The sequence below is a fragment of the Pseudopodoces humilis genome, chromosome 7 (assembly GCF_049639895.1).
Source record: "Pseudopodoces humilis isolate 2021_Gansu_Grassland_sample_001 chromosome 7, ASM4963989v1, whole genome shotgun sequence".
NCBI lineage: Eukaryota > Metazoa > Chordata > Aves > Passeriformes > Paridae > Pseudopodoces > Pseudopodoces humilis.
In genome coordinates, this window is record NC_142206.1 from 51,058,676 (window position 1) to 51,082,834 (window position 24,159).

Sequence of the window (24,159 nt, forward strand, 5' to 3'; positions counted from 1 at the left end):
TAATGAGCACACCACTGTGCAGGGGTACTCTCCACTCACTGTGCGAGTCTGGGAATCTCGTAGCGAGCAAATCCCACATAAACATTTTCAAAGATTAAAAAAATAAGTTGTAGGAGCAGCCACTAAACTGGCATTAAAGTGGCGTGTTTTAAGCAAGAAAAGTAATGAAGTTACAGAGAAATCTGCACTCACAATATTATTATAAACTATGAAACAGCCTTTGGTAACAGTGTCACAAAACATTTTCTCAGATATTACAATATAAACAAAGACCTTTTTTTTTTTTTCCCCTTCCTCCTTAAAGAGATACACCCTGGCTTCTGTCCCCTTTCCAGCAGTGTTTGTTACTCGGACCCTGCAGAACGAGAAGGTACAGAGCAAGATGTCAGAGCCTATCCCGCAGCCCATCAGCTGCCCCCGCAGCCCCGGGGAGCAGGAGAGCCCTGCGGGGCGGCTCCCAGCACCACCCCACGGCACAGATTTAGCTCTGTTCCCCGCGCAGATCTGCCGCTTAGCTCTTAAAAGCCGTTTCATAAATATTCGATGGCCTTTCCGGCAGGGTAATGTGCCTCTGTGACATTAAAGAGGAAACTCTGCGAAGGGGAGGGATGACAACAAATTTATCCACCAATAGCACACTCTTTTGGCACAAAAGCACATTCTTATCTTTACATCCCATAATGAGAAGGCAGGGACGGGACTGTTGCTACAGCTCTGTGGGTGGGTAGATGTGGAGTGCAAGAGAAGGGTGGCTGTAAACTGTTAGATATTTTTTCCCCCTTGCCTTTGCAAGGAGAAGGACCCGCTCTTGCGGTCCTGCAGTGGTTTTCCCGAGCCCCCGGTGAGGAGGACCTCTCCCACGATGTCAGACTGCGAGGGACTGCCTGTGGGTAAGCGCCAGATTTATATTTACCCCGGTGTCCTGCCGCCTGCTTCACATTCTCAGATTGCAAAGTCACAAGCGAAGCCGCTTGCTTTCGAAGGGAGCCGGAGCCGCAGCAGGGAGAGGAGAAAGTCCCTGAAACCACTGCAGACCCTGGTGCGGTGCCTTACGAGTCCGTGTGCTGGGCTGGTGAGGGTGGCAATGCCTGGATTTTCTCTGAAGGCACAGGGGCTGGGTAGGAAGAAGGGTTCTGGAATTGAGACAGACGGACTGAAGTGTCGGTATCCAAAGGATGGTATCGATATGTGCAGTCTTGAGCTCGCTGAGGAGAGTTTGTGGGGATGGGTGCTGCAGGACCAGGCGCTGTGTGTGCGTCCTGTTTGTTCCTTGATAAACCTTCCTGGATGGTAACGGACACAGCGAGGACAGATAAATGTAATGCAAAGGGTTTATTTGCTGAAAGGAAATAGAAATTTACATTATTTTTAATATAAGTGCATTACACACTTTGCATTTATCTGGGAAGGAATCCTTTACTAGAGCTTAGGGCTGTATCTGTCAAACTTCACTGAGAAGAGGAGCATGTCAGCAAGCATGTTTCTCAGCTGGTTTTTAAAAACTTCTATAGGAACTGTAAATATTATCTAGGCTGCCTGTACAAAAGTAAACTCTTGTCAAAATGATAGGCTAATTCTCTGCTAAGGCATTTTACTAATAAAGAGGTGGACTACTGGAAACACCTTTAATTTTTTCTTTTGCCGTGGCAAGCATTTATCTTCTTCCATGTATAGCTATATACAACACGTACTGCGTAGCAGTCCTGTTCCATAGGTCTGTGAAGGATGTGCATCAAAGATGAGGTCCTAGGCTAAAAAGTGTGGCTGGAGACGGAGAAGGATGCCACAGCATTTTTCTTTTTTCCTTCTCTCTCTACTTCCATTTTAAAAAGCAAATCCCAAGTCTAAAACGGCGCACTCATAGTTAGAGTGGAAAAATATAAATTATGTATATGGTGCAGAGTGAGCTGCACCATGCACAATTCCCTGGGCTGACACTATCAGCTAAAGACAGAAGAGATGAAAATGAGCATTTCCTGCTTACCTGCTCAAAGGGGTGAACTGTTAATCAGCAAAATTTCACTTGTCCAGGCTTTGATTTTAGGACCCTGGCCCCGGTTTGCTTATTAAGCAGTCTGAGTTGGGGGTGGGATATTTCAGGGTGACAGTATCAGTATCAGCTGGCATCTGATATTAATGATGAAACTGATATTAAGAGTGCATGGCATCTTGTGTGCAGAGGTTACTGATATCTCAATTACCTTTGCTGCTGAAAGGACCTTCAAGTTTTCTTCCAGGAAAAGATTCATGGATGCATTGAGGGAAGGAATCAATTTCTATGGGCGGGAATGAAAATTAAAGTGATGTTTAGATGTGGATCAGAAATGTGCCAGCATACACAGAGCAATTTCTCTCTGTTCCCCCAATAATTCTCCCATGCTGTCCAGCCCTGCTTCCAGGCCTGCTCCCAGGAAGCAGGACTCGCCCTGCCCCATGTCAGACACAACCAACCTGTTCCAAGGGACACCTGCTTCATCCACCTTGCAAATATTCTGGTTCCTGTACTTAGAGATGTGTGGATGCATATATGCATACAGAAATATGCACAAAACCAGCAGTGGAGAGAGAAATGGTGGTACTCCATCAGAGTTATTAAGTAATCTTAGTGAACCAGTTGCTGCCAGCTTGTTTTTCATGTCAGGGATTTTTGGAACAATTTTTTTGTAGCTATTGCTCTTTGACTAGCTAGGTCGAAGTTTAAAACTTTAGCAGTTTAAATCTTCACACTTCATAAAAAGAGTTGCAAAAAACCATCATCATCAAACTTTCTAATACACTGATTAGGGCAGAACTGCCCCTTTTCTGAATCCAGTGAGCACAGAAAGCTGGGACTGGTCTTCTAAAATCCTTAGTTTTGAAAGCAGCCAGATAATACAGCTACAAAAAGTTGGTGCAGTGACAGATATCATTAGCACTGCAATGTGGCTGCAATCCAGAGCCCTGCTTCGAACACAAACCCCACAGCCCTCTGCATGAGCCCATGTACACACATGCACACGGCTATAAATAAGTTTAGCCAAAGCACAGTATTAGTGTCAAGTGGATGTACTGCTTCAGTAACCTCTTTGCAAAGGGTATGCCTCACCAACAACCTGGAGAACTGCACTTTGTAGTTACAGGAAATTAATGCCAGAGTTTTTAGACTGCTTTCAGCCTACACAAGAATGTAGCAGGAACAGCTGTGTAATTGTTCCCTCAGAGAAGCGACTTGGGGGAATGGCTGAATACAATCTTTGACTTAAATAGCTGGATATGAACAGCTTGATATACCAATAATTTTTCAAGAGATTTTATTCTCTTAAATAAGTACTCTTAGTACTTGCTTCTCTTAAGTAACAGTATCCTACTTCAGTGTTAGAAATGGTTATGCAATTTTTCATGATGAAAGCCTTGGGTGTTTTTAAATTACTGGTTTCTGTTCAATTCCAGTGTGGCTGCACCCTTTCACTGTTGTGGAATGGAAAAATTAAACATATGATGCAAACAAGGTTTTATTTTGTTATTTGAATGTAGTACAGAAGATAAAAAAAAAAAGGATCTTAAATGACAGAATGCAATTACATGTAAGCAAGTGTACAGTCATTTTGGATTGAATTCATACCAAAAAAAGATATTTGAAAGCCTTTTGAGATTTGGAAGTGAACAGAATTCTAAAATTTACTCTAATAATTTCCCATTGTAACACAGGGAGATAAAGAAAGAAAGATCAGTCACTTCAGGACAAATGCACTCCTATTTCTTCCTCATTAGCAATTATTGACATACAGATGCTATCCATTAGTGCCAGCTACATAGATTTCTTGTCACTCCTACAAGCAGATAAAAGAAAAGCACATCAATTATTTAAGTGCTTCCCCTTGTGTGTATTATTTTCCTCTTGTAAGGAGTCATAGTTCAGTCTCTGAACGACTGAACAGCTTTTCACGCACCCAGCATTTTGATTAGGAATATATGAGTCATGATGGTTCTGGTTCTTAACACAAACCTTTTGACTTCAGAAAAATCTCTGAAGTCATGCAAAGGTTCTTCAAGTGCCTCTTTTCTTTCTTTATTTCTCTCCCCTTTCAGCCACAGACTGACTTTGAATAGCATGGGTAACTTCTTGTGGATAACACCGCTGTCAAAATAACACAGGGTACTGAGCCATAACAGAGGAAAATTATAATGCTGAAGAAGAACACCAGGAGTCTCATATATGCATACTTTCTCTGTTATTTACTGCAATAAGGCTAAGGGGGAAAACAGAACTGATGTAGCTTGTTTTGCAGCAGGTGGCATGCGAATCTAACCAAATTTCCTTAAAATTCCTCACGAACTTTTATTGGACATGTTTCAGTAGAGGAGGAAGCAAGACTTTTCATCTGAAGTATGTTCCTGGCTCTTTAGCTAAATACTTCCTTTCAGAGCTAAAATTACATATTTCAAGCATGTCTTTAAGACAGACTGGAGCCAGTTGATAAAATTGGTGTTTTCAGACTTAGGATATCCCAGAAAAATACGGGAATTTAGATTTCCTGAAATTCAACATTCTGTACTGTCATGGGGAGTCCATTTATCTCAGCCAGAGAGGCTGTTAGTGAGCAAGACCTCTGAGCTCCCATGCTGGGCTGGCTCTAAACAGCTACTGGGAATAAAATATGGCCCATGTACATTTCTGTAATAAAAAATCATGACCCAGCACATGCATGAGCACTGCTCCTGTGGAATAAAATTGCCCCACTTTCACATACTCATATTAGCATACAACGGGTTTGCCAAGGGGGTGCAATTAAAGGGGTTTCAAGGGGTGCTTGAAATTAACATTTCATTAGATTTGGTGAAGAATGTCTGTCTTTTTTCAGGTAACTTCATGTTTCCCTTAGGGGTGGAGCACCACTTCTGCATTTCAGTTTGCAGGGTGAGACCCTCACTAAAGGGCAAGGGCCTGGAACTACCTTTCAGTGTGGCTGTGCAGACTGCAGTCAGCACTCAGGGATAAGCAGAGAAGTGAGAAGGTTTTTCCAGCATATGCCAGTTACCTGCTGTAGCTTAGGAATGAAATGGGATGACTTGAGCAACTCAAGAGAGCTCTGCAGCATGAACCATAGCTCCTGACTGCACTAAACCCACCAGCACAGGCTTGCATGCTCAGAGCTCCCCAGGAGCATCCCCCTGCCAGGGGAAGGTGAGCCCAAGGTGCTGGGGTGATGAGAACCTGGCAAGTATCTGTATTATTTATCAGGGATAAACACTTCACAGAAACTCTGATCTTGGTGTATGGACCCCTTGGCAAACCCGTTTCCTTTTGCATTTAGTAAGTCAGCTTAGGAGAGGAATGCTAGCTGTAAGAAGACACATTCTCCAAGAAAGCATTCTTTCATCACTAAATACAGATGTTACTAAATCAAAATGCAACATTTTGTTGACAATATCAGTATGTTAATGCATTTCTAAAGACAGCATTTTTGAAAATTGAAATTGAGCGGGAGCAAGACAGAAAGCCTTTGGATGCTCAGGTTAAGTAAAATAAAATATTACATCTGGGAGTATAGTCCCAGTTTGATGAAAATGGAATTGAAATACCAGAATTGTCTTGGCAGCTGGGAGTTCTCCTTCTGACTAGCTCCATTGCTCCTCCAGAAATTCCATGTGTCTGTGCAAGCATTGCCTCGAGCAGCAGAGGCTGTGCATTCAGGGGACAAACACAGATGATGATGATGATGATGACGATGATGTTATAGTTTAAAGGTTTAGAGATGGTTTGGAACATGAAGATCAGGCAACCACACAAGGAAAAATGAGTGACTCTGGTGCCCCAGAAATCCATGTTTTCCAAGAAAAACTCCAGAAATAGTTTTATGGTGATGAGCAAGCCCCATGGAGACACCAAGCTGGGAGCCTGCCAGAGGTATGCCTGGAAAGCCCTCTCTGTTCATACAGCATTTTAAGACAGCCCTATGAGTCAAAATATCCAGCCTACAGTCCATGAAGAGTTAAAATCACATGAGTGCTGCCTTCACCTGCTTCAGAGGCTGGTGAGGGCTGAGCAGGGCTTTCAAAGCCTTGGGGCTGGATGGCTCCACTATGGGTCTCTTCCCAAGCACCTCCTTAGATGTTTTGTTGAGGGAAAAAGGGATTTTTCATTTGGGAGAAATCTGAGACCTCCGCAGACCACAAGGCAATTGCTGCAGTGCTGAGAGAGGAAGAGAGCTGAGAGCAAGACAGAGGGCCAGGACTGACTCCACACTTGCACTTGGGCAAAATGCCACAAATGGCAAAGCTGTTTCTTTTTCATCAAGAGCAAAGGTGAAAGAAGGTGGTCTCTGTTGCAGCCCAATATTAGGGGGTTCTCAATAGGGGTTCAGCCTAGCTTAGGCAAACTTAGTGTACCTGTACATAGCTGCGCAGTACAACAACCCTCCACCACTCACAAAATTATTTCTGACAACTAGCTTAAAACTTTGCAACCTCTGGAACTAGAAAAATGGAAACTCTGTTGTTAGCTCTGTTTTACTCCTCCAGCATGAGTCTTCTGTGTCTTAGGCTTGGTGATGGTTTGGTGGGAGCTGACTGTGCTCCAGGAGTGCCCTGAGCACAGACGCTGGGTTAGTCTTCATCTCCAGCCTCTGCCTTTAAAGTAGCAGGTGAGGTCTCCTAGACTAACTAGACTAGAACTAGACTACTGGACTAGTCTAACTATTCAGCTGGCAAGTAGAGGCTGTGCCAGTTCACTGCTTTTCTGAAGCAGAATGTGAGTATGTGTGCTATGTCCTACAGAGCCTCTAAGTGGGGGTATTTGACCTAGCAGACACCCATTTTCACAATAAAATGTTTGTTTGGTTGGTTTTTTGTTTGTTTTTCTTCGAGGAGATGTGCTGAAGGAGGAGAGCTCTTTCAGGCAGTCAGTAGAGTCAGAGTCAGTAGAGAAGTTTGCATGCTGAGATGGTGGTTAAGGATCTAGTTAGGAAGTACAGAAGACACTACATCTTTCCCAGGTGCTCCTCCCCCATCCCCCAAAGGGTGGATTTTCCTTATCTGCAGAAATACTTGAAAGCTGTAGCTTGTCCCAGGGTCTGTGAACAAGAGCACTTGCACTGTACAGCACATTTCTGAACAGTCTTATTCCATGTTTACAGTAACTTAAGGCATGCAAAAAACAACCTGTGTGTTTTTTCTCCTCCATCCCTCATAACATCAGCAGTATTTCCAATATATTCTGTGTTAAGCCATCAGTATTTGGAAGCCACAATTGCATTTAACAATGCCTAGAGCCTTCTCTTGCTGAAGACCCATTATATAGGCAGTAATTTAGAGGGTGGGGACCCCTTCCCTTCCTTTGCCATTCAGACTGCAAACTGAATGCTCAGTGTGCCCTCCCAAAAACCTGTGCCCAGTCTCTCATCATCATATTCAGCTGCTTCTCTGTCCATGTTATTTCTTTCCTTGAGACTGTGATCAGCTCCCTCACCACACACTACTGGTTTCTACAATTAAATTTGTGATATTAAGGATTACCTTACATCTCAGACCTCCTCTAAAACTCACATAAAAGGTTGTCAAGGTCCCCCAAACACTTTCTTCCTTGTGGAAAAGAGATTCTGGGGCAGAGAAACGGGCTCCTGACAAATGCCAGGTGCTGGGCATGGACATGTTAAGAGTGCCCAGGATCAGTTCCCCCTGAAGGAGTCCTGGGTTTCATGGAGCAGCTGAAGTCACCACTGAGTCAGCAGGGCACACAGGGGCTGCTCATAGCTGCTTTTGGTTCTGCACACGGTCTGTCAATCACACAATTTGCTTTTGGAAGAAAAGCAAGCCCTTGCTTGGAGGACTCCAAACCAGGCTCAGTAAAATGATTGTGACCCTTGAGGAATCACAACAAATTCCAAGAAGACTTTTCTGAGGTACAATGCTGTCTCCATCACAAAAAACAGGGAGCATTTCAGAGAGGTGCCAGTGGCTGATTAATCTCAGGCAGCTTTTCCACACTGCCCAGGCAGGAAGCCCCCAGCACCACTTCACTGCTCTCAGCACTGTTTGTATGGCTCAAGTTTCCACCACCAAGTGCTCCCTGGGAGAACACAGGCTCATTCCCACCAGGTATTATGAAGGCATGAAATTAAGTTTGGAGAGATATTTGAAAGGTTTTGGCCCAAAATCCCCTCATAAATCCATAGACACTACCAACAAACTTGGCATTTCCTGCAGTTCTCACCTACCTTGCAGATAAATATACACTTACACACTTCCTCTTTGTGATGTGTTCTTTGTGGAGCTGCAGGGTATGCTCTGGCTTTGCAGTTACACAGTGCACCCAGAACACTTCCCAGTGACTAACATGGTTACTGTGAAAATGGTAAAATCCTTGCTGCTGAAAAGGAAGGTGAAAACTCCTGCAGCCAGACAATTTTCCTGAAGAGCTCTGCTGTGGAAATAAAGAAATAAAAGCACAAACACACACAAAAAAGGCTTGGGTGCAACATCTGAACACCTCGGTAATTTTTCACAGGAACCCAAAAATCTAAAAAGGAAGCTGAATGTCTCAGGTTGTGCTTGATCATGTGATTATGAAGGACCTGATTTCAGGTTAAACTTATCATTTGCACATCTCCCACTCATACTTTGGCAGCATGATCCAGAATTTTGGAGTCAGGAGGAGCTTTTCTACTCATTCCAATGAATTAGGATGACAACTCTCAAAAATCTCAGAAATATCTTTGTCCCCCTGACCCATCAGTACAAATTGTGGCTGGGTCAGTTCAGTTGTACTGCTTAGACCAGCAGCCAGAGCCCTGTGCCATGTGAGATTTGCTGGGTGAGGCCCCACCAAGCATTTGTGGTGCATGGGAACAACCAGGCATTAGTCATACTTTGTCCCAGCACAATTGCTCAGAGAAATGTGTTTCTATTTGCACTAATTAAAACTTAGTGAATGTTTCCCCTGCTGAAACATTGCTAGATATGACTCAGCAATAAGTCACACAAAGAGCCATGGGTGCAGAATTATTCCGAGTTTATATGTGAGAGACTGAGGCACATCAAGATTAAGCCAAAAGCAGTTCCCAGTGCTGTGGGTGTGTACTCAGAGATGTCAAGGAGCTCTTCTTTCAGAGCACCCAGCACACCACTGTATTTCACATATTTGGACTCCATTGGCAGCTGTGAGCACAGGGCATGTCCATAACTCAGACCTGTGGTCTCTGGTCCTGTTTGAGAAGATGAGGAAGATGACATTAGTTACCATTTAGGAAAAACTGGGTTCCCACAGTTGCTCCACACACCAACTCTTCTCCCTTCAAGAGCTGCTCTGCAGCTGAAGCACAGATGCAATCCAGCTCCCAGCAGAAGTTCTCAAGCTAACTTAACCTGAAATTGTCCTTGATCTTCCTGGATTGGTATACTTTACCATGTTCAGTATCTTCAACAGGTGAAGCTGGGATATTATGATAAACAGCATATTGGAAACACATATGTCATAAAATACGAGATACTCGGACACCTCATAGTTAGATCTCTAGCAATAAATATACTTGTTTATAACTTGATATTTCACCAGCTTCTTGGAGATGCTCTGCAACATCAATAGCCTCACACACAAACACTTCTGATATGGGCACAGATGTCTTTGGGGTGCTAAATCTGTCATTTCCTACAGTTCTTTATCTCAGATGGGAGGCTCCCAGGTTCATCTTGCTGCTATGACAGTCAGCTGGCTTTCTGATACTCATGTGATTTAGGCATGATATCACAATCTCGTTGTGCTGGAGGCATATGGACCACATGTGGGAAGGGTTTTGAGAAGGAAACTATTACTTCCTGCATCTATCATAAATTCCAAATGGTATATTCAGGCATAACTGTTCAAAACCAGACAGCGCACTGGTGAAATAGAAACAATTTATCTGGGAAATCTCATCTAAACTGTTTGATTATTCTTACTGCTGCCAACTCTTTGATGTTTATCATGAGCCTCGTAAGACTTGTTTTAATTTATTTTTCCTAAAGCCAGGTTTCTTGGGTCATGATTTTTTGGTGGCTGTCAAAATGTCTATGCACTGTCCATTTTCACCCAGCCAGCAACACATGGGGATTGTTGTGCCACTGGAGAGTGGGGATTTTTTTGCAAAGATGTTTTGGTCAGGTATTTCAATATCCAAGGCTTAGGAAGAAGCATCATGTGGGGAAGTGTGAGAAAATATGCAATGTCTGGGACACATATGGCAGACTGAGGCATACAGTGCTCACATATGTAGGATGGAGAATAATATTTCTCTGACAAAAGTTGTATTTTTAAACACCAACCACATTTCTGCATGTTTTCATTTTGAGTCATTTAATGAAAATATTGGAAAACTCCAGGGAAAGAATTCAATCTGCTCACAGTTTTTCACAGGAGGAGTGTTTGTTTTCTCAGCAAACTCCTCTCCTACAATTATTTAGTTTCTCCAGATTTTTGGGGAGAATTCTGGTACACAAAGGAGCTGGAGAGCCTTTTTGCTGTCCTTTACTATTCCCTGCCTACTCTGATGTCCAATGAAGTGGGAGGAGTAAGAAGACAGCTCTTCACTATTCTCCCACTACACTGGAAAGGGAAAACTGCTGAAAATTGACCAGATGACACATTTTTGTTGAGGCATGGTGAGCCTCATTCACTATAGTACGAGTTTCCCTGCTCAGGCCAATCAAAACATAACCAACACCAGCAAGGATCCAGCACCATTTTGGACTTTGGGGATGAAGAGAGATCATCAGACCATGAACAAGAGCATCTCCCTGATTCGTTCTGCCACTGGGATTTCAAAAGACAAAACCAATTCCTGAAGCAGCACATGTGCTCCTGTGCCACATCCCTCATTCCCAGTTTCAGGTGTCCTTGCAGAGGAAGGGAGGCAGAGGAGCACCCCAAGATGCAGGAGAAAACTCACTACTCCCTGGCTATGAGATAAAGGCAGCCAGGAGCTGAACATCTCCATTTTGTCCAAGGGGATGGTACAGGATTAGAAAATACTTGTTTGTTCCAAACTGACTTTATTTCCTCGCGCAGAAATGTTCCTCAGAGTAGAGTATGTGCATTTGCTTCCTTTTCCCAATGAATTTCAGCAGCTGGGTTATCCTAGATAATGGTGCCAAATCTTTAAATATTTCCTATTCTGAGGTGATTCTCAGTTCTGGTTCTGAGATGATTGCTCAGCTGACAATCCGCCTTGTTAATTAGGCTGCCTTGAGGGACAATGGACAACTGGAGGCAACTGGATGTTTCAATGAGTCACACAAGGGATGAGACAAGGCTGTAGCAGGAGTCCATCCCAGCTCAGCCCCAAGCCCACCCAAACAGCTGGTCTGTGCCACCTGGAGTGCCTGTGTTCTCAGAACAATCCTGAATGGAGCTGTCTGTAGTGAGGGGCCAGCACAGGGAGATCACATTTATTTTCAACTACTTTACACAGCACCTTGCCATGGGCCAACCTGCTCACAAGTCAGTCCTGGAGAATGCCAAGGAGTGAACACAGCTGGGCAGGCTCCCTCCAGTGCAGCTTCTGCAGGCTTGGTCTTGTTCTCCTGTGCAAAACTGTTACCTGCAATGAGTCCCAGACCTGGCCTCTCAACAGTTCATGGCATCTGATGAGCCCATGTACTCGAAGTTCTGTGTTGATCCAATATCAAATATCTATATAATTGCTCACTGAGCTCAGACTATGGTCAGAGATAATCCTAGGCTTCTGCCCAGAGAGGGAGGTTAACTTTAGTTCAGTAAGAGGTTATTACATCCCTGTTTCTCCCTCAATTATTTCACAGAACCACTTACCAGAACAGAGTTGTTTCCTTGTCTAAATTCTCTGGCTACTGATGATGTTTGGCTGCCTTGTCTGTACTTTCAAGGCCTTATGCTAAATTTAGACGAGGAGAAGATTCTTCTCCTCTAGACTTTAATTTTGTGGGTTACCCATTGAATGCTTTGGGCACAATGTGAGTTAAAATCCCGTTTGCTGCACAGCCAAGTGGGTTAGGGCTGGAAAAACTGATTTCTCCTTACTACCTACTAGACCCCCAAATGCCCTCCATGTGAAGGGCACATGCCTTGTGCCCTGAGGGATACTGCTGTGGGTTTCCAAAGACTCAGAATCACCTCTTTCTTTTCTATGTGTTATTTAAGGCAAGCACTTCTTAAAAATTCTCTCTTCAGCTGTGCATGGGGATCTCTAGAGATCCTAAATAAATTATGTCTCTGTCGCAGTGTGGTGCTCCCTGGAGACAATTCCTCTGAGACCTCTCTGGCCTCTCATTGATTTTTTGAGTCCTGCCCATCTGGTGCTGACTTCCTTGTTCTGGCCACCAGCAAGTCTTGGGAAAATACCTTGATTTTATGCAGAGAGAAAAGAAGGAGTACCAAAAAAACAATTGTAAGAATTCATTAAAGTTTTTTCTTCTGAATACTCATGAAGTAGAAATTCAAAGTAATTTTCTGTTTGAAATGAGGTCATGAGAAAATTGTTTGTACTTATTAACAGAAAGCATCTTCTACTATTTTTGCATTTTTAATAAAGGTGTGTTTCTCCAGTTCTTATGTGATAAACATGGAATTCTACCAAGCACGCAATGATGACACAAACTACAATAGTGAAATATGATCCACTTGCTCATGTCACTGAAACCTCAGAAGGGAATTACAGACTTCAGCAGGGTTCATTTGAGGTATACTACTTAAGGTAATAAGGCTGGACAATCTCATTAAGATTTATTTCCACCCCTTTTAAACACGGGTTCAAAAGTACAGCTGGAGCTGTACTGGCTTTATCTTTGCCATACGGAAGAGATTGGAAAAAGAAGTAAACAGAAAACACTCATTTGCTCAACCAGCTGGGCCATGAGACTGCAGTGCAGAGCAGACATAGGCTTGTGCCCAGGCTTGGTGGCTGAGGAAACTGGAACAAACTTTTTATCCTTATTACATTGCATAGGCTTTTTTCTTCTTTCTCCCCTCCCATGGAATTTAGGACATATTGCATCATTCCATGAGGGAGAGGGAGGCATAAAACAATTGCATCTGCTCTTTAATGGTAGTTCACCATGTTCAGTGGATTTCTTCCAGGCTTGAATTTGTCAGTACACATTAGGGAAATTAATGGGTTATGAAAAATACATTTTCAAACATTTCAGCTTGTGTTGCAGATTCCCCAAGTAGTCTGAGATGTTTACAAAGCTCCCAGCACATCAGGCTTGTTCTCCTGCAGACCATGATGTGTGATGACAGTAATCCTTCTATCACACTCCAAGTTATTGTTTCTGTTGAAGCCATCCAGACTGTGAGTTTTTTGGAAGCATTTCCTCTTCTTTTTCAGTATAAAAGAAGCAGACGATGTTTCCACCTGGGAGAGGAGAATTTGCTAGACAGCAAATGCAGCAGCCCCCTGTATTTGCTGCAGTGTCATTCTGGTGAGGGTGAATAGATGCACCCAGATGCAGCAAATGCTGAAGGCTGGCTGTTCCTACCCAAACAGACTCCTACTGATCATGTCCTGAAGCCCAGGGGCTTTTGGGTCAGATATCCTGTAATCCACAGGCAAAGCTCAAGCTGCAGCACACTCCAGCTCTTCCTACTGCAGGCAGCATCTTTGGACTCATCCTGGTGAGAGGGTGGACTGCAGACTGCAGGAGCAGCATCAAGAGGAGCCTTCAGCAGGCAGATGATGCAAACAGTGGAGGACATGACCTTCCACATGCAACCTAGCCAAGCCCTTTGGTCTGGGAGTGGATTTTCTTGTTCAGATTGCACTCTCACCCTTCTCAGATTTGGACCATCCTTTGTGGTTTACCCAAATCCAGACTAAATCCTGACATCCAGAGGCCCCTGGAGAGTAATAAGGCAGGGAAAGGCATTTGGCCCTCTCCAGCACTTTCTGTGAGAGTCAGCTGAGAAGTACATCCAGCATTGCTATTACGTAAGTTTGATTTCCTTGGCACTTGTTAGATGCACAGAAATGTACAATCAACACTGCCATGTAGACAGGACTAAAATCTGAATGTTTGGAAGAAAAATAAGGGATTGAATAGAAAGAAAAATGGAGTCGGCAGTTCTGAGGCCCATCACCATAGTATCATGACACTGTTTACAAAACTTCTTTATTAAGAACTTTCCACATGCTCTTTCTTTCAATTTCAGTTAAACTCAACATAGTCACTGCTCTGGATTTAAACTGTGCCCTGAAAGGCCTGTAATCTAAACATGGAAACATTTAAGTCATGTGCTAAAAGAAGAAAATGAAGCTGCATCCAGTGCTGTGCTGTGTGAGGACCCCGTGCCGTGGACCTGCAACAGCCCTGTTAACAACCAGGGAAAAACTTCTTGCAAGCCCCAGAGCTGCACGCTGGAAGGAGAGCCCAGACATGCCATTGTTCAGTGGGGAAACTCTCCTGCAAGCCCCAAAGCTGTTGCCCCTAGGTAGAACCCTTCTGCAAGCCCCAGAGTTGCCATCCTGGGATGCAAATCATTCTGCAAGCCCCTGAGCTGCTGTCTCCTGGTTATAACCCTCATGCAAGCCCCAGACTTGGAAGTCCAAGGCTGGGCCAAAGGACATGGCATGGACCCTCAGTCTCTGCAGCTGCATCTCCAGCACTGCCTGGCACATCCCTGCACTGTCCTCTCCTGTGTGATCTAGGTGTGCTCCAGCCCCACAGCTGCAGAATAGAGCCCCATCTATTTTCAGTGTCCGAGTTGTGTGAAATGCAGTTAAGACTCTGGCTTGAAGAGGGGAAAATTATTTGGGTAGTCAAACTTCATTTTGTTTAATTTGGCGTTATTAGGAATATTTATATTTTTAAACGCAATGTTTAGTCTGACAGCATCTTATTAAAATGCTTTATTAGGTTATTAGGAGCTTCTGTGCAGTACTATATTTATTGCAATTAGCAAATATTAGTGGCTCAAACAAATCAGAAGATATTATTTTTGCCCTGCTCCTATTTTGTTCCTCATCTCCTTGCCTGTCATAACCTAAGCCTAGCCTAGATTAGATCCTTTCACATATCAGCTTTTCTGCCTGACAAGCCTTAAAGAAGGAGAAATAAAAAAAAAGGAAAATGAATAGAAAATTAACCATTAGGAGCCCCTGAGAAATCAAAAGAGCCTTTCAGATTAAGTCTCTCACTAGTGTCAAGGCTAGTAGCAGTGCCAGTGGCATTAGTGGCACTAAGTTACTTAATTCTAGTATGATTCAAAATCATTTGTAGCAAAGAGCTTATCCAGAGTAAATCCTCATCCTTCCAGGTCTTTTGTTTGCCATCTTTTGACAAGCTACATTGCATATAAATGAGGTCATAAAACATGTGAAGGAAGAACATATTTTCATTTGTGCTGAAGTTTCATGAGCGCAAATTTGACTGTACAAATAGTAGTAATGAATAGTATTAGTAGTTAATTAACTCAATCCTTATTTGGGCTTTGTTTTGGGGATTTTGTGCCCTTACACAGATATGAAATATGTGAAATGAAGGGAAGGTTTCCCTGAATAAGGACAGAGGCCAATTTTAAGAGATACTTAGACCTCACTCCAGTCAGTGGCAAAGGGTGGCCCAGCTGGCCTGTGTTCCAACCAGGATGGATGTCACAGGACGGCTGGAATTTAGCCTCTCAGGTCTTTCATGGGTTGTGACAAATCACAGGCTGCTAAACCACTTTAAGCCCACAGACTGTTCAGAATCCCAGGGAGGAGCAAAGGGTTGGGTACCTGATTCTCAAACCCTACACATGTGCCAGAGCTCTGATAAAAGGGTTGGTTCAGACCTTTCAGGTGAACTTGACACTTGTGTGTGTGCACACAAATGCCTGAGCCTTGACATTGATGAGCAGATAAGCCCTGGGGCTTATCCTGCAGCCTCCTGAGAGGATTCAGTCCTCTGGCAGAGGGCATCCAGGCTGGCTGGGCTGGGCTGCTGTGCACAGATGGTGTGGAGAAGCCCTTAGGAAGCAGCATAGAGCCACTGCTCGACCCTCCACAACTGACCTTGACCTTTTCCCTGGCAATGCCGTGAGGCTGTGCTGGGAAGGGCTGCTGGGCCCCTGTCAGGCTACAGCTGGTGTGCAGCATGAGAAGTTAATGCTCCTTCTGCCCTCTGTGCTGGCCTGCACTCTCCATGGGTGATGATACCTGGAAAAAAAGACCAACTTTTCTGAGGCTATTAGAGGTTTTTTACTTTTTCTGGAAAGAGGGAAAATAAAGATGTTGATGAGGTTCACTTCCTCACTTAACAGTTAGACAAAAAGGCATCCAATCATTATCTTCTTGATTTGAATAGAACTTACTGTAAATGTGCCAGGTATGGGGAGAAACAACCAGTAAAATGATTTTTCATTTACTGCAAGCATCAAAACTATCACACAAGTTTCAGAGATAAGTTAAGAGAGTTCATTTTGTGGGCTTGGGCAATGAAGACCCTGGTTTAAAGTGCCATTCTTCAGCTACTAATTATCTAGATTTAAGGACCCAACTCACAGATATTCTCTAATTCTGTTCTTTCCCATTGGAGTTGCTTGGGTCACTGCTTCTCCTGTCAGCTGTTGCTGCCCTTTCCTCCTAATGCCCTCCAGTGGGACAGCCTGCTACTTCACCACTTGGGAATCAGTCCCAGAGAGTCTCTTGCAGGAGATGTACTCCAAGTGCTCATCACTGGATAAGCACAACCCCTAAAGGCCATTGAACTGTGCTATGTGTCATTGCTACCAGTAGAAATTATCAGTTGCAGGATGTCTGGAGGTGGTTTACATTCCCATGGAAATATTCATGCTGAGTCTCCCTCATTCCTCATATTTTCACTGATTTCAAGGAGCTCAGCTTGGACCTACTGTTTGGGCTGAACTCATGCTCCTAAAATCTCAAGATCTCTTTTATTATTTTTCTTTGAAGGTTTTTGATCCAAAAATACATCAGCTGACAAGTGTATCTTTGTCTTGTGCCTTCTACAAATGTAATCTTTATGGCATGTACTGGTTGAACTGAAAAAAAACACTGATACCTACTTCCACTGCCTTTCCAGGAATTGATTTAGGACACATTCTCAAGATTAATTCCTTGGCTGATGGTGAGGAGCATTAAGAGTGGGGCGAAGATAAGGTCAGATTACATGAAAGGAGAAACACAAGCTGCAAAATCCAGTACTATGCAGAAGAGAGCAGAATATCTCATGGATTAATTTATCAGCATTTCAAAGCTGCTCTGTTGGAGGTGGAGCCAGCTACAGCACTACAAAGTAGAGTCTGTACTCCAGTTGTTTGCTGTGATCTTGCTCTAGTTGGTTTAGAGAAAATTTAAAAAGAAGGATAAATATTGCCTATAAGCCCTGTTGCCAAAGAAAATGTAAGAGGTATTATTTTCAGCTGCTTACTCATCAAGAGGGAACTGCAGCACTTGAGTCTTGCTTTGCTTTTTTGGCTGCTGGGAGCCAACAGGTTTCCTCTTTGAGTGTGGAACTGTGCACGCCTGGCTCTTGAAGGAAAGCAGGGATAAATTACAAGTTTTCCGAAGTTACTTTGTTAAAATAATATGTATAGTCTAAGCATGTGCAATCATAAACATGCTGTTGGAAGGGAAACTTTTACAAATTGGAAGGCGAATATGCTGGTACCTCTAGCTGTGCTCCAGGACATGTAGTATATGTGCAGATTGCCTGGAGACATCACTGCCTTTGCCAGTGGTAACAGTGTTTCCTAACAAAGAAAAACTGCCTACAGGGAAAAATAAAAGAGGTGACTGCCAAAAAATATCAGTGAATGTATCAAGAAAATACTATTTAGTTATAAAAAAAACCATAGAACATCAAAATCTGGTTACGTGGCTTGTCTAAACTGAAGGGACTAAATTGTTGGTAAATAAGATTCCTTCCAACCCAAACATTTCTATGGTTCTATGAACTAAGTATAACTGCCCAAAGGATTCATTCAGTATTCCCCAGCTGTTCTACTGCAACTTAAATGCCTCATAAAACAGTCCTTAGCAGCAAAAATTAAAAACAGCTGTATTTTATTAGTTAGCAGTGAATCTGCACAGGGGAAGGGGAAGGGGAAGGGGAAGGGGAAGGGGAAGGGGAAGGGGAAGGGAAAGGGAAAGGGAAAGGGAAAGGGAAAGGGAAAGGGAAAGGGAAAGGGAAAGGGAAGACCATTAACGCAAACATCCCAAATTCATTCCCCCTGAAGATGGTGTTCATGGGCACACTGATCAGTGTGCTTTTCCTGAGGTTTCAGCCCCTGGAAAGGCCTGACTCAGCCATGTGCAGCTGCAGGCATGCTCTGGAGGAAAAGCAGGTTTTGGCTCCTCTGTTTTTGGGGCTCACATGAGTAACATCAACATACATTCATTGTCCTGCCCTCTCAGCTAAGCACCAGTGATGCCCTTCTTGTTGAGGCAGACATAAGGAAGACCATTGGGCAACTAAAGAAGCATCTTTTTCCATCATTCTTCCTAGTGTTGTTAGTGGTGGGTAGAGTTTGTATACAAAAAATAAAATACACTTCCAGGAATATAGTGATATTTCAGGTTCAAAACCATTTCAGGTTCAAAATGCCTATCAATAAGCTCAGTTACACATTCATAAATCATCACCTGAACTACAGGGATGTCACCAAAGAGCCAAAATTAGTTTCCTCCTAGTCCATGACAATTTACAAGACTGATCTAAAACCTGGTCACCATCCTAAGTGGGTGTGTATGGGGGCTGGGCATTTAAGTCACTTGAAGCTTTTTTTCTCACATGAAGCCTTCCTTAGCTGTACTTCTAGAAGTCATTCAGTGCAATAATTTATTACTTGCATAAACCAGAGCAATGCAAAGAGGTCTGCCACTGAAGTTTAGCAGCATTCTCCTGTTTCTGTTATTATTCTAACCTATCTAACCTAAGAAAGGGGAAATTTCTTGGCTTTGTTTGTTGGGGCTTATTTTATTGTTGTTTTTAATTTTGAGGGGCTGGGTTTTTTGGTAGTTTTTTTGATTGGGTTTTTTTTTACAATGTTGTATGCTGCCAAGGAAAGAATAGACAGTGATTTATTTATGAAATTCCTGCAGCAGGAGGAAGTCATGCTTGGGTCTTGCTGCCATGGAGGGAGATAAACAAACTAATATATTTAGCTAAAGAATATATAACCCATAGGAAAACAGCCTGAACAAGGCTGGAGAGACATATACAAGCTGGCAAAGGAGATACTGAGACAGGGAACAGAATGTTTAGATAGAGGCACTTATGGGTACTCCCCACAAGCAAACGAATCATCCAGGGCATAAGTAGCTATTTTTAGCAGCAGTGTCTGTTACTTTTGCTTTTTACATTGAGAAAACTGTGAAGCACTTGATAGGAGATGCTAAAAATCCATACAGAGCAGCACTGGGCTTCCTTGTACAGATGTGCAGGACTCAGAGTGCCTTTGGCCTGGCTGTGCAGTAGACCTGCAGAGATGATAGATGAGATAGATAGATAGATAGATAGGTAGATAGATAGATAGATAGATAGATAGACAGACAGACAGACAGACAAATATGAGGGGAGGTGTCTCCATGGAGCTGTAGTATACTCTCCCACAATACATCATCACCAGGTGGGTAGAATGGGAGTCCTCAGGCACTCATTGTGCTGACAGCCTCCAATTCCATGCTTCCCTCAGCTCCTCTCTGGGGATCAGGGACTTTGTGTCTTCTGATATCCTAATCATGGCTCTGGGCAAAATCCTTTGACTTCAGCTGTAAGGATCATGATTTAATCCAACAATTTAGCCCAATAATGGAAACCAGCTGGTAACACAATATTTGGTTTTGTCATTATGTTCACCACTTGGAAGTAACGGGCTGCAAAGCCCCTTTGATTTGTCACAAGGCATTCCATTAACACATCTATAAAAACAGCCAAGATGTTTCCATTGACAGCACTTAACAATTTTCTCTATTACTTTGATGACTATTCACTTTGAATGGAAAGTGCTTTTCCGCACCACTGAAGCACAGCTAGTACATAACCTTGGAGCACCCTGAAGTGCTGAGATGTTACAAGAAGTAACACTTAGGAGAGCACATCCTCTCTTTGGCACGCACTGCCCGGCGCCGGGCCCTGCGCAGGTCCCTGCTGGCAGCACGGCTGTGTCACCCACAAACCGGGATGGAATGTGCCCTGTGACATCGAGGGGGAACGGAGCTACTTCATCTGCCTTCCCCTTCTGCATGATTGCCAGGTCCATTTCGCATTCAACTCCTTGTATGCAATTGGTGGTAAAATCTATGCAGGTCTAAGCTTGCTTCCCAAGTTTTTTCTGGATAGCAAAAACAGCATGTACTTCTCTGGTGGTGGGGGCTATAGAGACTGTAATTGGAGAGGCTGATGTTCAAATCCAGCAGATCAGCACAAAGCCCTCGGGATATTATTCTTGCTGCAATTACAAGTAACAGCTAAAGAAAGGGTAGGAGACTCTCACATAGTGAATAGAAATGTTTCTCTTCTTTTGCTATTATGAACACTGCAGACAAGGATAAACAGTTGTAACTGGAAAGCTCTCAGTGAAAAATTGATCCCCGTTTGTGTCTCTAGCTGCCTCCAGCACTTCCTTATGGGAGGCAGTGGTGGGTCATCAGTGCGGTCATTTTAAGCTTGCTACAAAATAAATCCTGATTCAAGAGTCTCCTTGAGTGACCTTTGCTTACATGCACAAGAGTTTCTCATGCAGAGAGCCCCAGTGATGTTGATGCTAATAGGTAGATGGTAGAGACAGTTCCACTGTGACTGTTAGCCACTGGAGACGAGGAACAAAAGCTCCTTTCTGAGAGCTGCTCATCCATCTCGAATGCTCTGACTCACTTCACCTCGTGTGGGACTGACTGCTTAGAAAAACCAACACTGCCATCTTTTTACCACGTGTACAGGATCACAGCCTTAGCATACACAAAGCATTACTCATTGCAGCTGATCCCATTAACGCTGAAGACACAGGCTTGCACTCACTCTGGACAAGCTGTAGAAGAGGCTTCTGTATGAGAGGAATATGGCTACTGTTCAGATGCTCAACATTTCCTAGTTAAAATAATTCACAGTGAAGCAATACAACCATTAAGTTTGCAAAGTATCAGCATCTGTTTTATTTCTTCTGTTAAAGTATGCTTAAAGGTTTTTTTGGGTTTTGTAAAGCTGCAGTGAAATGAAAACTAACTGTTGCTGTTCTTGATTTTTACAAAACTACTTACCAAAGAAGCACACAAAAAAACTCTCAGGCTCGGTTGTACAACAGAATCAGACTACCAGCACAAAATGGCAATGCAATGCCATGTCTATGGAAGCAGTAGGATGAGCAGATTTCTGGTTGCCCAGCATGTGCCTCTCTGAGCATGCTTGTATGCAAACACAAAGTCAGTCTGACATAAATTAGATGAACTATGTTATCTTGCATCAAAATATTTTCCCAGTTCTGTGTGTTTCCAAATACATCTAATTTATGCATTTCTGAGTGTACAGTGTGTATTGCTTAGAGTTGAAGCAGGTGTAGCAGCTCTTCTCCTATTTACATCAGAGATGCTGTTGCATATTTCACCGGATAGAAGAAGGTATTTCTCCAGGTGGTGCCCGGTTTGAGAAAAAAAGAGGCAAATTCAGAGAAGACATCCAACACAAGCCCTTCAAGATACAGTCTTTTACTGCAGGACATGTACTCTCCCTTTCCAGTGACCTTGCTATCCTAAGCATGTTCTTATGACATCACCTTAATGCTGTGGCTTAAAAACAGCTTAATTAATTTAGTGTCTATGCATTGCTGTCTGCTGCCATTGCAACATCCACATAAATAAAAAGAAGGCACTCAGCTGCCTCTCATGCAGAGCCCTTTGAGTCCTGGACATAACCCACCAGCTGCTCCAGGGCCATCGCTGAGGAACATGAAGTCCATCCCTGAAGAACCAGCCCAGGCAGACCACAGTGGAGCACCAGAATTCTGTGCAGGTCATTTGTTTTTTCCATTGCTTAATCCCACATTGTTGTTGAAATGATGATTGCCTTATATTTTATAACAGCTGGGACTTTAACTTAATCTACAAAGTAATTAATTTTCTTTAATTTTGATGGGGGCTTGCTGTTAAGTAGTAAGTAGACATAGATAGTACAGTGATGATTTCTGGGGTCTGGATGCACTACTGTAAGATGGTATCATTTCTGTATAGTCTGGTTTTAAATACCATACTACAGCAAGAAGAATTGTTCTGATCATATGTTCTTTACAAGTATTACCTGTTCATGGAGGCTATTTTAGTCTGAGTGAAGAACAGAAAATAGCTTTCTTTTTCCTCCAGTACTGACTGGAAAGTAGACAGGTGGCAGTAAAAAAAAAAGGACTACAAATCTAAAGCTAGGTATAATGCCATTAATGGTTTAAGTTACTTTAATAAGAAGGGATTTGTTGCTTACTAGCTTGACATTTTATATATAACTACTTTCAGTCAGTAAGGAAAAAAATAACAAGACCAGATATCAATATAATTAATTTTAAATGTATTTCATTTTCCTAAGTAGTCGACTTATAGATCTTTTTATTTTACCCATTAAGAAAAGTAATCCACATCTGAGATCTAGACAAGAAAATCCAGGGCTGGAGCTCACACAGACTGATCTATGTAGATTACATTTGGCAGCATATCCCCAAACCAGATTTAAAACAGAAGGATGTGTTGCATTTCTACCCCACACTAGAAATAGCAATTCTCCTGTAGCAGGGTGCAGTGACCTGTCAGGAAGGCAGTGGCCTGGTGGTGTGTGTGTGTGGTCCTGGGAGGTGCTGTCAGTGAGTGCTGTGTGCTCCTGGTGCCCTCAGCAGTCCTTCCCTTCACTGCCCTGGGCCCCACAAAGCTGCCCTGGCAATGGTCAACCCAGCAGCAAGGGGCTTTATCCGTGTCACAGATCAAACCTGGGCCCTGTGCTGCGAGAACAGGATCAAACCTGTCCTTCTGACAGCCCCACTGCTGCATTTCAGAGCATGTGACTCATTAAGCTGAGACAGCCCAGGTAAAGAGGTGCTTTTGGAGCTGCATGCTTTGCTCAGAGAGAGCATCACAAAAATGTTATGATTGATTATGTGGAATAGGCTCACTGAGGACTGAGGAGATCTGTTGAAGAGCCAAGACATTTTCTCCTGGCAGACGCCAAGTGTAGTGGTCTGTCAGACATCCAGGAGCTATTGAAAGACAGAAGTACACTGAAGCCACCTGAAGCTATCCAGCTGGGAGGTTGAATGCCAGGGTTTGTAGAAGATCAGATATTTTTCCTTTTTAACAAAAGTAATTTATAATAGACAGTGTGATGAATCCATCCTCATGGGTTCTTCTGTGCTCAGAATAAAGAGATAAGATAGCTAGATGTGGATAAATAACACTATTTTTATTGTACTGCTGGAGTTCACATTGGCCAGCACGTGTGGGACAGGAATCCCCAGTGTGCAGGGGACCCATGGGAGGTGGGGACAGTGGCTTTTGCAGGTACCACAAAGCTGTGCAGGGAATGGCCATGCTGGGTTACCTCCTGCACGTTTTCTGGTGTCAACACTGAGCCATGAGTGCACCCAGGCATTTATCTGGCTTTTATTGCACACTGATGATCTTCTCCTGGCCATGTCATCCTCAAGATGTCTTTCCATCTCCTCTAATCAGATTAACCAGCTGCTCATGCTTTAAGGACACTTACTCTGTGGGATGTACTTCAGACCGTGGTCCGTCTCATCTCCTATTTATTCTCCTGACAGCTGTGTGCCTGGAGCAAGGGGATTGTAGCTGTCTTAAAATGTAGGGCCACCAAAATTTCGTTTTCTTTGCTGAGCACTGTGTTCCCTCCAAAACAGGGATCAAGGTGGTACCTTCCCTAGGGACCTGGCAGGGGCACACCTGTGCTATCTGCTTCAGACTGGTATTATCTTCCAAGGTATTTTAAGGCATGATGCTTTTACATCCCTCAGGGTGACACTGGGCACTGTGGGATGGTAGCAAGTGATGGAGATGGTAGCTCTGAAGGGAACAAGCTGCCACCACAGCTGAGGCTCCTTGCTTCCTGGCAAGGGAGTGGTGAGGAGCTAATTTGTTGTTAATTTGCTGTAAATAGGAAGTAAAAAGGAGATGTGAAAATGACATGTCTCTGGTGATGTAAGCCAAATTTCTCATTTGTGTCTCAAATCCATAAATATAG

At 43.3% G+C, this 24,159-nt stretch overlaps 1 protein-coding gene across 9 annotated transcripts in view; it reads left to right on the plus strand.

Moving 5' to 3' along the window:
- The first annotated feature begins 708 nt into the window (after positions 1 to 708).
- The window catches only part of EML1 (EMAP like 1), a 122,716-nt gene continuing 99,265 nt past the window's right edge, over positions 709 to 24,159 (plus strand). For 8 of the 9 annotated variants that reach the window (XM_088057499.1, XM_088057501.1, XM_088057500.1 and 5 more), the window contains exon 1: positions 21,768 to 21,933. In XM_088057499.1, the coding sequence (XP_087913625.1) occupies positions 21,807 to 21,933 (127 nt within the window). In that variant the 5' untranslated portion in view covers positions 21,768 to 21,806. Of the gene's footprint in view, positions 891 to 21,767; positions 21,934 to 24,159 lie in introns of those variants that run through there. The other variant, XM_088057506.1, reaches the window with a different exon arrangement.